This window comes from Salvelinus namaycush, chromosome 20 (genome assembly GCF_016432855.1).
Source record: "Salvelinus namaycush isolate Seneca chromosome 20, SaNama_1.0, whole genome shotgun sequence".
NCBI lineage: Eukaryota > Metazoa > Chordata > Actinopteri > Salmoniformes > Salmonidae > Salvelinus > Salvelinus namaycush.
In genome coordinates this window covers 57,165,376-57,182,014 of record NC_052326.1, presented here as the reverse complement: position 1 = coordinate 57,182,014, position 16,639 = coordinate 57,165,376, and the positions used below count along the sequence as shown (strand labels likewise).

The 16,639-nt window shown below is 44.6% G+C and overlaps 1 protein-coding gene across 1 annotated transcript in view; it reads right to left on the bottom strand.

Annotated features, from left to right (window-relative positions):
• dennd6aa (DENN/MADD domain containing 6Aa) overlaps window positions 1-16,639 on the bottom strand; it is a 38,870-nt gene that overhangs the window by 2,289 nt on the left and 19,942 nt on the right. The window contains exons 12-17 of the mRNA XM_039016596.1: window positions 15,975-16,135; window positions 13,569-13,633; window positions 12,140-12,229; window positions 4,383-4,546; window positions 2,632-2,734; window positions 465-539 (exon numbers count right to left, since the gene is read on the bottom strand). Coding sequence (XP_038872524.1) covers window positions 465-539; window positions 2,632-2,734; window positions 4,383-4,546; window positions 12,140-12,229; window positions 13,569-13,633; window positions 15,975-16,135 — 658 coding nt within the window. The remainder of the gene's footprint in view (window positions 1-464; window positions 540-2,631; window positions 2,735-4,382; window positions 4,547-12,139; window positions 12,230-13,568; window positions 13,634-15,974; window positions 16,136-16,639) is intronic.

Here is a 16,639-nt window from a genome sequence, read left to right as displayed (position 1 = left end):
TCATCTAGTGGAAAGCCTTCCCAGAAGAGTGGAGGCTGTTATAGCAGCAATGTTCCATCATCTAGTGGAAAGCCTTCCCAGAAGAGTGGAGGCTGTTATAGCAGCAATGTTCCAACATCTAGTGGAAAGCCTTCCCAGAAGAGTGGAGGCTGTTACAGCAGCAATGTTCCAACATCTAGTGGAAAGCCTTCCCAGAAGGGTGGAGGCTGTTACAGCAGCAATGTTCCAACATCTAGTGGAAAGCCTTCCCAGAAGAGTGGAGGCTGTTATAGCAGCAAAGGGGGGGACCAACTCCATATTAATACCCATGATTATGGAATGAGATGTTTTGACGAACAGTTGTCCACATACTTTTGGCCATGTAGTGTACAGGAACCCTACTGTTACGTGTTCTACCACTAATGAACAGAAGACTGCTCTGAAGTCCATGTCGATCTGTTACAATGAAACAACCTGATACTGACCAGTTTGTCTTTGAGTTTGAGAACGAGGTCCACAGTCTCCACCTCCGTGTGTTGCTGGACTCGCACCTGCAGATCCTACATGAAGAATAGAAATGGAGAGAGAGAGAGAGAGGTGAATAGGCTCCGAGCATGATGTGGTCTGGCTGTACAACGGATTGGAAAACGTACTGCAAAATTGAGAAATCATGTGACTAAACTGAATAAAACGAAGAAACTATACTATGAAACAAAAGATAAATTATATAAAGAATGATTGTAAAAAGCTTTGGAGCACCTTAAAATAGATTGTGAAAAAAGGCAAACTCAGCTCCATCATTCGTTGAATCAGATGACTCATTCATCACAAAACCCCCTGATATTGCCAACTACTTTAATGATTTTTTCATTGGCAAGATTAACAAACTTAGGCTAAAAACATGCCAGCAACAAACGCTGACGCTACACATCCAATTATATCTGATCAAATTATGAAAGACAAGAATTGAAATTTTGAATTCCGTAAAGTCACTGTGGAAGAGGTGAAAAAAATAGTTGTCTATCAACAATGACAAACCACCGGGGTCTGACAACTTGGATGGAAAATTACTGAGGATTATATTGCCACTTATATTTGCCAGATTTTAAATTTCATCCTACTAGAGAGCGTGTGCCCTCAGGCCTGGAGGGAAGCCAAAGTCAGTATAGTAAAGCCCCCTTTACTGGCTCAAATAACTGACCAATCAGCCTGTTGCCAACCCTTATTAAACTTTTGGGGGGAAAAAATTGTGTTTGACCAGATGCAAGGCTATTTTACAGTAAACAAGTTGAGACTTTCAGCATGCTTATAGGGAAGAAAATTCAAGAAGCACAGCACTTACACAAATGACTGATGATTGGCTGAGAGAAATTGATGATAAAACGATAGTGGGGGCTGTTATGTTAGATTTCAGTGCGGCTTTTGACATTATCGATCAGTCTGTTGCTGGAAAAACATGTGTTATGGCTTTACACCCCCTGCTATAATGTGTTATGGCTTAACACCCCCTGCTATAATGTGGATAAAGAGTTGCCTGTCTAACAGAACACAGAGGGTGTTATGGCTTTACACCCCCTGCTATAATGTGTTATGGCTTTACACCCCCTGCTATAATGTGTTATGGCTTTACACCCCCTGCTATAATGTGTTATGGCTTTACACCCCCTGCTATAATGTGTTATGGCTTTACACCCCCTGCTATAATGTGTTATGGCTTTACACCCCCTGCTATATTGTGGATAAAGAGTTACCTGTCTAACAGAACACAGAGGGTGTTATGGCTTTACACCCCCTGCTATAATGTGGATAAAGAGTTACCTGTCTAACAGAACACAGAGGGTGTTATGGCTTTACACCCCCTGCTATAATGTGGATAAAGAGTTACCTGTCTAACAGAACACAGAGGGTGTTATGGCTTTACACCCCCTGCTATAATGTGGATAAAGAGTTACCTGTCTAACAGAACACAGAGGGTGTTATGGCTTTACACCCCCTGCTATAATGTGGATAAAGAGTTACCTGTCTAACAGAACACAGAGGGTGTTATGGCTTTACACCCCCTGCTATAATGTGGATAAAGAGTTACCTGTCTAACAGAACACAGAGGGTGTTATGGCTTTACACCCCCTGCTATAATGTGGATAAAGAGTTACCTGTCTAACAGAACACAGGGGGTGTTATGGCTTTACATAACTCTATGATATTAAATACATCAGAACATCCCATCAGACAGAGCAGATATGAATCAACCAATAACATACGGGACAAGAGAGCGGTACGTTTTTACAAACATTTATTCCTCTTTATTCCACCATCGCAGAATGGTGATTTTACTAAATAACTGACGAGTTTGACTGTGTGATGTTAGGTGGCTTCTTGTGTAAATATTTTCCGTCTGGATTTTAATGATTTGTATGCTGGATCCATGATAAACCCCAGGAAGAGTAGCTGCTGCCTTGGCAGGAACTAATGGGGATCCATAATAAACCCCAGGAAGAGTAGCTGCTGCCTTGGCAGGAACTAATGAGGATCCATAATAAACCCCAGGAAGAGTAGCCGCTGCCTTGGCAGGAACTAATGGGGATCTATAATAAATACACCTCCTCACAGACAGCCTCTAGGTGAAGGGCCTCTAGTTTCTTCATTACTCACCTCCTCACAGACAGCCTCTAGGTGAAGGGCCTCTAGTTTCTTCATCATCTCTCTCTTGCGATTCCTGAACCAGCCGTCAAAGTTAGGACACCTCAGGAACTGTCTGGATGGGGAAAAACATACACCAAGATGAAACAAAAACACACCAACAGGCTTTTAGGATGCATAGACCATGTCACATTACAAAGTCTGCAAACAGGAAATACACAGACTGTCATTATATTACATTATAACAGACTTGTGTTTCCTGGTAAACAGAAAGAAAAATAAAGTTCTCAAAAAAAAACATGTTGAGTTAAGATTAAGAACACACATGTATAAAAAAAATAATAATAATTGGGCTTCTCTTATAGGAAATGTCTTTCATTAGATAGCAGAAACCGAATCACCCAGTCGACATTCATCTCAGCTTTAGACTGTGGCGATGTCGTCTACACGAATGCAGCTCCCACTGTATTGGAGTCATTGGACACAGTTTTTCATAACACACTACGCTTTAGTTCAGTACACATCACTGCATTCTACATCAGAAAGTAGGCTGGCCTTCTCTTTTAGTCTCAAAGATCAATGCACTATTCTCTCGTTTCGTTTATAAAAGAAAGCGATTTCACCAAAACTCCCACTGTACCTAACATCATTAATAACTGTTAGATGTCCTGTACAAGTTGCCCCGGTCTCAGGGATAGCCAACACCGGAAACTCCGTCAAGTCGCCCCGGTCTCAGGGATAGCCAACACCGGAAACTCCTTCGTCAAGTCGCCCCGGTCTCAGGGATAGTCAACACCGGAAACTCCTTCGTCAAGTCGCCCCGGTCTCAGGGATCGTCAACACCGGAAACTCCTTCGTCAAGTCGCCCCGGTCTCAGGGATCGTCAACACCGGAAACTCCTTCGTCAAGTCGCCCCGGTCTCAGGGATAGCCAACACCGGAAACTCCTTCGTCAAGTCGCCCCGGTCTCAGAGATAGTCAACACCGGAAACTCCTTCGTCAAGTCGCCCCGGTCTCAGGGATAGTCAACACCGGAAACTCCTTCGTCAAGTCGCCCCGGTCTCAGGGATCGTCAACACCGGAAACTCCTTCGTCAAGTCGCCCCGGTCTCAGGGATCGTCAACACCGGAAACTCCTTCATCAAGTCGCCCCGGTCTCAGGGATAGCCAACACCGGAAACTCCTTCGTCAAGTCGCCCCGGTCTCAGGGATAGTCAACACCGGAAACTCCTTCGTCAAGTCGCCCCGGTCTCAGGGATAGCCAACACCGGAAACTCCTTCGTCAAGTCGCCCCGGTCTCAGGGATAGCCAACACCGGAAACTCCTTCGTCAAGTCGCCCCGGTCTCAGGGATAGCCAACACCGGAAACTCCTTCGTCAAGTCGCCCCGGTCTCAGGGATAGCCAACACCGGAAACTCCTTCGGCAAGTTTCCCCCGGTCTCAAGGATAGCTAACACCGGAAACTCCTTCGGTCTCCACATAGTTAGGTGAATCAGCTTTATTTTTGTGCACCTTATTTATGGAATAATCTCAAAAATGGTTTAAAAAATTGGATGCATCTAAGGAAATTCAGAAAACTGATTGAGGAGCTTATTACTGATGTGTCCGTTTCCTACGGCTGCGGTTGTTTATGTTCGGCATATTTGATGCGTGTTTTTGTCATTCAGGGATCATCCGTAAAACAGACCTCTCAGTAGGACTCCCTGGTTAAAAAAGGTTACCGACACGTGGAACCAGGCTATCTGTGTGTGGTGGCCGTCAGTACCTGTAGAGTCCCATCCAGTCTCCTTTGAGTGGTGAGGTGAGCTGAGGACCAGCCTTCTCCAGAGTCTTCATAAAGTCCTCCTGGAGGAAGGGCCTCAGCTGGGGAGGACTCTTCCAAGGAGAGATGTTCTTCTGTAGAGGCATCAGACTGGCCACATAGCGCTCCTGTGAGATGGAGAAAGGAAGACTTGTGTGTTACTGTACTTTTCATAAAGCCCTCCTTCACAACAACTGTTTAAGTTCTCAGCACAGTGATGTATATTCGGTTTTAGATAGAACATCGCGGCTCGCCCGCCTGCGGGGAAAACAACCTGTGGATAACCCGAGGTTATCCCATTGACTGACAGTAAAAACGTCACCTTTTTCAAAACGCACTTTTCTTGTTGTCTGCTTGTTTTAGTCGATAACAAAACTACATTCAAGAAATGTACATGTCTAAAGAGGACTTTACAACACGGCCTGCGTTCTCACTACTTAGAAACGCGTCATAATCTCCCGGGTGGCGCAGTGGTCAAGGGCACTGCAACGCAGTGCTAGCTGCGCCACCAGAGTCTCTGGGTTCGCGCCCAGGCTGGGCTGGGTTCGCGCCCAGGCTCTGTCGCAGCCGGCCGCAACCGGGAGGTCCGTGGGGCGACGCACAATTGGCATAGCGTCGTCCGGGTTAGGGAGGGTTTGGCCAGTAGGGATATCCTTGTCTCAGTATGTAAAATGTAATAAAATGTATGCACTCTACTGTAAGTCGCTCTGGATAACAGCGTCTGCTAAATGACTAAAATGTAAAAATGTAAAATAATGTAGGGCTTCCCTCAAGCGTCTTGTCATGACGGCGCTAGCAGCCAGTGTGTGAGTGTTAGCTAGCTACTGACGGGAACATTAAGCTAGCCAAGACAAACAACACAAACAGACTGACTAGACAGCTACAAGTAGTGAGTGAAGTTACAAATGGAATATATTAAACATGTGTCTTAACTGTGATCAAGAAATGTGACTGTTCCTGGTGCAAAAACAACATCCTAGCACGAAGCTCGAGTAAATGACATTACTGAGCTGCTCCTGAATGTACTACGTCAGGACATGGATTCTATCCTAGTCCATGTGGGTTTTAGTGACATTACTAAGCTGTTCCTGAATGTACTACGTCAGGACATGGATTCTATCCTAGTCCATGTGGGTTTTAATGACATTACTAAGCTGTTCCTGAATGTACTACGTCAGGACATTGATTCTATCCTTGTCCATGTGGGTTTTAGTGACATTACTAAGCTGCTCCTGAATGTACTACGTCAGGACATTGATTCTATCCTAGTCCATGTGGGTTTTAATGACATTACTAAGCTGTTCCTGAATGTACTACGTCAGGACATGGATTCTATCCTAGTCCATGTGGGTCTTAATGACATTACTAAGCTGTTCCTGAATGTACTACGTCAGGACATGGATTCTATCCTAGTCCATGTGGGTTTTAATGACATTACTAAGCTGTTCCTGAATGTACTACGTCAGGACATGGATTCTATCCTAGTCCATGTGGGTTTTAGTGACATTACTAAGCTGTTCCTGAATGTACTACGTCAGGACATTGATTCTATCCTTGTCCATGTGGGTTTTAATGACATTACTAAGCTGCTCCTGAATGTACTACGTCAGGACATGGATTCTATCCTAGTCCATGTGGGTTTTAGTGACATTACTAAGCTGTTCCTGAATGTACTACGTCAGGACATGGATTCTATCCTAGTCCATGTGGGTTTTAATGACATTACTAAGCTGTTCCTGAATGTACTACGTCAGGACATTGATTCTATCCTTGTCCATGTGGGTTTTAATGACATTACTAAGCTGTTCCTGAATGTACTACGTCAGGACATTGATTCTATCCTAGTCCATGTGGGTTTTAATGACATTACTAAGCTGTTCCTGAATGTACTACGTCAGGACATGTGGGTTTTAATGACATTATGAAGGGCAGCTCTTTTAAAGAGCTGATTGACACTAGTAAAAGACCCATCATATCTGTCCCTGTGCCCTCTCTGAATCGTGGCATTGAACGCTTTAGCAGGATTCTCTCTCTTCACAACTGTCTATGTGATTATTGCAGCTCAATGGGTGTAACTTTTGACGACAATGTCAACACCTTTAGGAAACAAAACACGTTTTATAAGGAGGATGGGATCCACCCAAATAATTTCAAAGCATTATACGGCTGCGTTAAGACAATGACCCAAGCCTAGCTCAGTTTATACCAGTGGCGTTGGTAGACACAATGTAAGTAACCGAATTGATGTCCCTCTTACTGCCCTGAATGCCTCTGCTGATCCTACAGTATGCAGTAATCATGTGCCTATGAACCAGAGTTATACTGTTAGCACTGAGGCATTGTGCCCTAGGAGGAAGTCCACTGTGTGCAGCTCACACAACACTAACATAAATAATATGAGCACATCTACTGCTGCTAAGCTTCCCAGTAAAGTAAAGTAAAACAATCAAGCATCCCAGAAGAAAAGTGCTCAAAATAAGCCCACGTTAACATATGTAGCTTAAGAGACGAGGTTCATGAAATCAATTTTGCTAGTAACAGATAACATTAATCTCTGGAACTCATTCCGGAAGCTTATAAGAAATCCTGCTATGCCCTCCGACGAACCATCAAACAATTGTACAACACCGGCCCCCGACGACAGTCGGATGTGGCAGGGCTTGCAAACTATTACAGACTACAAAGGGAAGCACAGTCGCGAACTGCCCAGGGACACGAGCCTACCAGACGAGCTAAATCACTTCTATGCTCGTTTCGATGCAAGCAACACTGAGGCATGCATGAGAGCGTCAGCTGTTCCGGACGACTGTGTGATCTCGCTCTCCTCAGCCGACGTGAGTAAGACCTTTAAACAGGTCAACATACACAAGGCTGCGGGGCCAGATGGATTACCAGGACGTGTGCTCTGGGCATGTGCTGACCAACTGGCAGGTGTCTTCACTGACATTTTCAACATGTCCCTGATTTAGTCTGTAATACCAACATGCTTCAAGCAGAATACCATAGTCACTGTGCCCAAGAGCACTAAGGTAACCTGCCTAAATGATTACATCTAAATGACTACCGACCCGTAGCACTTACATCCATAGCCATGAAGTGCTTTGAAAGGCTGGTAATGGCTCACATCAACACCATTATCCCAGAAACCCTAGACCCACTCCAATTTGCATACTGCCCGAACAGATCCACAGATGACGCAATCTCTATTGCACTCCACACTGCCCTTTCCCACCTGGACAAAAGGAACACCTATGTGAGAATGCTATTCATTGACTACAGCTCAGCGTTCAACACCATAATGCCCTCAATGCTCATCACTAAGCTAAGGACCCTGGGACTAAACACCCCCCTCTGCAACTGGATCCTGGACTTCCTGATGGGCCACCCCCAGGTGGTGAGGGTAGGTAACAACACATCTGCCACGCTGACCCTCAACACTGGAGCCCCTCAGGGATGTGTGCTCAGTCCCCTCCTGTACTCCCTGTACACTCATGACTGCATGGCCAGGCACGACTCCAACACCATCATTAAGTTTGCAGACGACACAACAGTGGGAGGCCTGATCACCGACAACGACGAGACAGCCTATAGGGAGGAGGTCAGAGACCTGGCCAGGTGGTGCCAGAAAAACAACCTCTACCTTAACGTAATCAAGACAAAAGGAGATGATTGTGGACTACAGGAAAAGGAGGACCGAGCATGCCCCCATTCTCATCGACAGGGCTGCAGTGGAGCAGGTTGAGAGCTTCAAGTTCCTTGGTGTCCACGTCACCAACAAACTAGAACGATCCAAACACACCAAGAGTCGTGAAGAGGGCATGACAAAACCTTTTCCCCCTCATGAGACTGAAAAGATTTGGCATGGGTCCTCAGATCCTCAAAAGTTTCTACAGCTGCAACAGAGAGCATCCTGACTGGTTGCATCACCGCCTGGTATGGCAACTGCTCTGCCACCGACCGCAAAGCATTACAGAGGGTAGTGTGTACGGCCAAGTACATCACTGGGGCCAAGCTTCCTGCCATCCAGGACCTCTATACCAAGCGGTGTCAGAGGAAGGCCCTAAAAATTGTCAAAGACCCCAAACATAGACTGTTCTCTCTGCTACTGCATGACAAGCAACTTGAGAAATCATGTGACTAAACTGAATAAAAAGATGAAGAAACTAAACTATGAAACGAAGATAAATGACAAAGAATTATAGTAAAAAGATTTGGAGTACCTTCAATTAAATATTGGACAAAAAGGCAAACTCCGGTCCATCATTCATTGAATCAGATGGCTTATTCATTACAAAACCGACTGATATCGCCAACTACTTTTTATTGGAAAGATTAGCAAACTTGGACATGACAACAACAAACGCTGACACTTCACATCCAAGTATATCTGACCAAATTATGAAAGCCAAGAATTGTAATTTTGAATTCTGTAAAGTCAGTGTGGAAGAGGTGAGAAAAATTGTTGTCGATCAACAACGACAAACCACCACTTGGACGGAAAACTACTGACGATAATAGCGGACGATATTGCTACATTTTCAATTTAAGCCTACTAGAAATTGTGTGCCCTCAGGCCTTGAGGGAAGCTAAAGTCATTCCGCTACCTAAGAATAGTAAAGCCCCCTTTACTGGCTCAAATAGCCAACCAATCAGCCTGTTACCAACCCGTAGTAAACTTCTGGGAAAAAAATGGTGTTTGACCGGATACAATGCTATTTTACAGTAAATAGATTAACACCAGACTTTCAGCACACTTATAGGGAAGGGCATTCATACAGAACTTACACAAATTACTGATGAGACTCCTGAACAGCTAATCAAATGGCTACCCAGACTATTTGCATTGCACCCCCCCACCCCCCCCTTCTTCGCTGCTGCTACTCTGTTATTATCTATGCATAGTCACTTTAATAACTCTACCTACATGTACATATTACCTCAATTACCTCGACACCGGTGCCCCGCACATTGACTCTGTACCCCCTGTATATCGCCTCCACATTGATCTGTACCGTAACCCCCTGTATATAGCCTCCACATTGACTCTGTACCGGTACCCCCTGTATATAGCCTCCACATTGATCTGTACCGGTACCCCCTGTATATAGCCTCCACATTGACTCTGTACCGGTACCCCCTGTATGTAGCCTCCACACTGACTCTGTATCGGTACCCCCTGTATATAGCCTCCACATTGACTCTGTACCAGTACCCCCTGTATATAGCCTCCACACTGACTCTGTACCGGTACCCCCTGTATATAGTCTCCACATTGACTCTGTACCGGTACCCCCTGTATATAGCCTCCACACTGACTCTGTACCGGTACCCCCTGTATATAGCCTCCACACTGACTCTGTACTGGTACCCCCTGTATATAGCCTCCACACTGACTCTGTACCAGTACCCCCTGTATATAGCCTCCACACTGACTCTGTACCAGTACCCCCTGTATATAGCCTCCACACTGACTCTGTATCGGTACCCCCTGTATATAGCCTCCACATTGACTCCGTACCGGTTCCCCCTGTATATAGCCTCCACATTGACTCTGTACCGGTACCCCCTGTATATAGTCTCGTTATTGTTATTTACTGCTGCTCTTCAATTATTTGTTATTCTTATCTCTTACTTTTTTTGTTGTATTTTCTTAAAACTGCATTGTTGGTTAAGGGCATTTAACTGTAAGGTCTACACGTGTTGTATTCAGCGCATGTGACAAATAACATTTGATTGGCTGAGACAAATTGATGATAAAAAAAATAATTGTCGGGGCCGTTTTGTTAGACTTCAGTGCGGCTTTTGACATTATCGATCATATTCTGCTGCTGGAAAAACGTATGTGTTATGGCTTTACACCCCCTGCTATAATGTGTTATGGCTTTACACCCCCTGCTATAATGTGGATAAAGAGTTACCTGTCTAACAGAACACAGAGGGTGTTATGGCTTTACACCCCCTGCTATAATGTGGATAAAGAGTTACCTGTCTAACAGAACACAGAGGGTGTTATGGCTTTACACCCCCTGCTATATTGTGGATAAAGAGTTACCTGTCTAACAGAACACAGGGGGTGTTATGGCTTTACACCCCCTGCTATATTGTGGATAAAGAGTTACCTGTCTAACAGAACACAGAGGGTGTTATGGCTTTACACCCCCTGCTATAATGTGGATAAAGAGTTACCTGTCTAACAGAACACAGAGGGTGTTATGGCTTTACACCCCCTGCTATATTGTGGATAAAGAGTTACCTGTCTAACAGAACACAGAGGGTGTTATGGCTTTACACCCCCTGCTATAATGTGGATAAAGAGTTACCTGTCTAACAGAACACAGAGGGTGTTATGGCTTTACACCCCCTGCTATAATGTGGATAAAGAGTTACCTGTCTAACAGAACACAGAGGGTGTTATGGCTTTACACCCCCTGCTATATTGTGTTATGGCTTTACACCCTCTGCTATAATGTGTTATGGCTTTACACCCCCTGCTATAATGTGGATAAAGAGTTACCTGTCTAACAGAACACAGAGGGTGTTCTTTAATGGAAGCCTCTTCAACATAATCCAGGTACTATTAGGAATTCCCCATGGCAGATGTCCAGGCCCCTTACTTTTTTCAATCTTATCTAATGACATGCCACTGGCTCTGAGTAAAGCCCGTGTGCCTATTTATGCGGATGACTCAACACTTTACACGTCAGATACTACAGCGACTGAAATTACGGCAACACTTACGGCAAGAGCTGCAGTCAGTTTCAGAGTGGGTGGCAAGGAATAAGTTAGACCTAAATATTTATAAAAGTAAAAGCATTGTATTTGGGACAAATCATTCACTAAACCTTAATTAAATCTGGTAATAAATATTGTGGAAATTGAGCAAGGTGACTAAAGTAACCCTGGATTATAAACTGTCATGGTCAAAACATATTCATAAAACAGTAGCTAAGATAGGGAGAAGTCTGTCCAAAATAAAGCACTGCTCTACCTCCTTAACAACACTATCAATAAGGCAGGTCCTACAGACCCTAGTTGTCACACCTGGACTACTGACACCTGACTACTGTTCAGTCGTGTGGTCAGGTACCACAAAAAGGGACCAAGGCTCAGAAAAGGGCAGCACGGCTGGCCCTTGGATGTACAAAGAGAGCTAACATGAATAATATGCATGTCAATCTGTCCTGGCTCAAAGTGGAGGAGAGATTAACTTTATCACTACTTATATTCATGAGAGGTATTGACATGCTGAATGCACCGAGCTGTCTGTTTGAACTACTGGCACACAGCTCGGACACCCATGCATACCCCACAAAACATGCCACCAGAGGTCTCTTCACAGTCCCCAAGACCAGAACAGACTATGGGAGGAGCACAGTACTACATAGAGCCATGACTAGATGGAACTCTATTCTATATCAGGTAATGGATTCAAGCAATAGAATCAGGTTTTTAAAAAACATTAAAAAATAAAACACCTTATGGAACAGCGGGGACTGTTAAACAAACATAGGCACAGACACACAATACACATGGATTTAGTACTGTAGATATGTGGTAGTGGTGGATTAGGGGCTGAGGACACACAGTGTGTTGTGAATGTATTGTACTGTTTTTAAAATTCTAAGGTTCCCAGGTTCTAAGGTTCCCAGGTTCTAAGGTTCCCAGGTTCTAAGGTTCCCAGGTTCTAAGGTTCCCAGGTTCTAAGGTTCCCAGGTTCTCACCAGTGGAATGATGAAGCTCTGCGTCAGCTCCAGGAAGTACCGTCGCAGGATGGCATTCTGTGCCGCCGAGGGACGTTTCTGCTGGACACCCTGAGGGAAGGACACAATAAAAACATCAGTTTACACAGCAGGCATAGTCAGTCCCAAATGGCTCGCTACTGCCAATACACCCCCCATTACTTTCTGTAGTTCCCCAGTTCCCCCCATTACTTTCTGTAGTTCCCCCCATTACTTTCTGTAGTTCCCCCCCATTACTTTCTGTAGTTCCCCCCCATTACTTTCTGTAGTTCCCCCCCATTACTTTCTGTAGTTCCCCCCCATTACTTTCTGTAGTTCCCCCCCATTACTTTCTGTAGTTCCCCCCCATTACTTTCTGTAGTTCCCCCCCATTACTTTCTGTAGTTCCCCCCCATTACTTTCTGTAGTTCCCCCCCATTACTTTCTGTAGTTCCCCCCCATTACTTTCTGTAGTTCCCCCCCATTACTTTCTGTAGTTCCCCCCCATTACTTTCTGTAGTTCCCCCCCATTACTTTCTGTAGTTCCCCCCCATTACTTTCTGTAGTTCCCCCCCATTACTTTCTGTAGTTCCCCCCCATTACTTTCTGTAGTTCCCCCCCATTACTTTCTGTAGTTCCCCCCCATTACTTTCTGTAGTTCCCCCCCATTACTTTCTGTAGTTCCCCCCCATTACTTTCTGTAGTTCCCCCCCATTACTTTCTGTAGTTCCCCCCCATTACTTTCTGTAGTTCCCCCCCATTACTTTCTGTAGTTCCCCCCCATTACTTTCTGTAGTCCCCCCCCATTACTTTCTGTAGTCCCCCCCCATTACTTTCTGTAGTCCCCCCCCATTACTTTCTGTAGTCCCCCCCCATTACTTTCTGTAGTTCCCCCCCATTACTTTCTGTAGTTCCCCCCCATTACTTTCTGTAGTTCCCCCCCATTACTTTCTGTAGTTCCCCCCCATTACTTTCTGTAGTTCCCCCCCATTACTTTCTGTAGTTCCCCCCCATTACTTTCTGTAGTTCCCCCCCATTACTTTCTGTAGTTCCCCCCCATTACTTTCTGTAGTTCCCCCCCATTACTTTCTGTAGTTCCCCCCCATTACTTTCTGTAGTTCCCCCCCATTACTTTCTGTAGTTCCCCCCCATTACTTTCTGTAGTTCCCCCCCATTACTTTCTGTAGTTCCCCCCATTACTTTCTGTAGTTCCCCCCCATTACTTTCTGTAGTTCCCCCCCATTACTTTCTGTAGTTCCCCCCCATTACTTTCTGTAGTTCCCCCCCATTACTTTCTGTAGTTCCCCCCATTACTTTCTGTAGTTCCCCCCATTACTTTCTGTAGTTCCCCCCATTACTTTCTGTAGTTCCCCCCATTACTTTCTGTAGTTCCCCCCATTACTTTCTGTAGTTCCCCAGTTCCCCCGCTTACCTTCTGTAGTTGTTTAATGATATCCTCATCTTTGTTGAGGAAGGGCTTGTACGCGCTGTAGACACCTGCCATGGAACACACAAAGTAGTTTCACACAGTGAAGGGCAACGCTGATATGAAAACACTAGTTTCACACAGTGAAGGGGCAACGCTGATCTGAAAACACTAGTTTCACACAGTGAAGGGCAACGCTGATATGAAAACACTAGTTACACACAGTGAAGGGCAACGCTGATATGAAAACACTAGTTTCACACAGTGAAGGGGCAATGCTGATCTGAAAACACTAGTTTCACACAGTGAAGGGCAACGCTGATATGAAAACACTAGTTACACACAGTGAAAGGCAACGCTGATCTGAAAACACTAGTTACACACAGTGAAGGGGCAACGCTGATCTGAAAACACTAGTTTCACACAGTGAAGGGGCAACGCTGATCTGAAAACACTAGTTTCACACAGTGAAGGGGCAACGCTGATCTGAAAACACTAGTTTCACACAGTGAAGGGGCAACGCTGATCTGAAAACACTAGTTTCACACAGTGAAGGGGCAACGCTGATCTGAAAACACTAGTTTCACACAGTGAAGGGGCAACGCTGATCTGAAAACACTAGTTTCACACAGTGAAGGGGCAACGCTGATATGAAAACACTAGTTACACACAGTGAAGGGCAACGCTGATATGAAAACACTAGTTACACACAGTGAAGGGCAACGCTGATATGAAAACACTAGTTACACACAGTGAAAGGCAACGCTGATCTGAAAACACTAGTTTCACACAGTGAAGGGGCAACGCTGATCTGAAAACACTAGTTTCACACAGTGAAGGGGCAACGCTGATCTGAAAACACTAGTTTCACACAGTGAAGGGGCAACGCTGATCTGAAAACACTAGTTTCACACAGTGAAGGGGCAACGCTGATCTGAAAACACTAGTTTCACACAGTGAAGGGCAATGCTGATCTGAAAACACTAGTTTCACACAGTGAAGGGCAATGTCGGTCCTGGACGTTTAAGATTAGGGAAGACGATTATTTTTTGTGTGTGCATGGCCTTATTTCTATTACAGTATATTGGATGACTGTCATTCATATCCTGTTCACCGAGTTCAATGTAACATCGACATGTTAAGGCTACTAAAACGTTTCCTATACTCATGAGGTTGCTACAACATAGCATAGGAATTCAAGTTCATAAAGTAGGTGCACAAGTCGGAACACAAGTCGGAACACAAGTCGGCGTAATCAAGGTGACAGACAATACCGCTTTGCACACTCTTGATCTACGGTGTAATCATTAGTCCAAACCAGAGTTTCTATTGGACAAATTCAGCTAGGTTTATCCCCATTTCGTTCCGTTTAAGAAACACTAACAGAAATCAGTGGAATGAATACACCCCTGGTCACCCACACAGTTCACTTTCATAGCAGCCACATACAAACAGCATGATCACTTTGCTCGTTGTATAATTCCTTCTCACATCTATGTGCTCTCCTCCTCTCTCCTTCGCTTGTGGACTTCAGTATATAGCTCCCTCTCTGCTGCCTCCCCATTTGAAATAATGTATTTGTTCAAAAATTGTCTTTAAGTCAACTACTCACCACATTTTACACACTGCAGTGCTAGCTAGCTGTAGCTTACGGTTTCAGTACTAGATAAATGATCTGATCCTTTGATTGGGCGGACAACGTGTCAGTTAATGCTGCAAGAGCTCTGATAGGTTGGAGGACGTCCTCTGGAAGTTGTCACAATTACTGTGTAAGTCTATGGAAGGGGGTGAGAACCATGAGCCTCCAAGGTTTTGTATTGAAGTCAATGTACCCAGAGGAGGACGGAAGCTAGCTGTCCTCTGGCTACACCATGGTGCTACCCTACAGAGTGCTATTGAGGCTACTGTAGACCATTGCAAAACAGTGTGTTACTAAATGATTGTGACGTGAGAATATGTTACATAAATATATAAAAAGGATAACTTTAATGTTATATTATTTTTATGAAATTCACTGAGTAAGTGGATCCTCCCCTTTCTCCTCTGAGGAGCCTCCATTGGTGAAGGGGGAATGTGGATATTAAAACACCAGCAGCCATCCATTCCAGTCATGTGTAGGGTTGTAAAAACACCAGCAGCCATCCATTCCAGTCATGTGTAGGGTTGTAAAAACACCAGCAGCCATCCATTCCAGTCATGTGTAGGGTTGTAAAAACACCAGCAGCCATCCATTCCAGTCATGTGAAGGGTTGTAAAACTCCCGAAACGTTCACAAAATGTAAAAGTTTTTCAGAAATCTCAGAAACAAGCATTTTTGGAATCATCCATCCTGGAATTCCTCAACCAGGATAAAAAATAAAAAGGGAATTTTGCAACCCTCGTCATGTGAGAGTAAAGCCTCCGGTCAATCACCTGGTTTGGAGTCCAGGGTCTTCAGGTTCTTCAGCTTCTTGACCTTCATCTGCTTGACCGTCTCTCCAGCCTGCTTCATGTCTCCAATACGGATGATGTGAGGCCAGTGTTGGAGGGTCTTCGCAAAGAACGGATTGGTCACGCCAAGAATCACAGATGGCCTGAGAGACAGACATAGACAGGCACATAGACAGACACGTGTTAATAAATCATAGCTAGCATGTCCATACTCCATAGCTAGCATGTCCATACAACATAGCTAGACAAATCAAATGTGAAGTATAAAGAGATTGGTATTCCTCCTGTTACTCACAGGGCCTGTGTAGATAACTAGCTTGATTGAGTAGAGATCAGACCGGTATACTACAATGCAGGATCAAGGAGTTATCTAGCCAACTTGGAAATATATAAAAACTCAGCAAAATAAAAAAAGACATCCGTTTTTCAGGACACTGTCTTTCAAAGAATTCGTAAAACTCCAAATAACTTCACAGATCTTTATTGTAAAGGGTTTAAACACCGTTGAAACAGTGAACTTAACTGTGAAACAGTCGTTAAGACACTAACAGCTTCCGAATATCACACCTGCGGACAGGTACAGGATGACAACAACAACTGCCCGAGTTACACCAGGAACGGCACAATCCCTCCATCAGTGCTCAGAC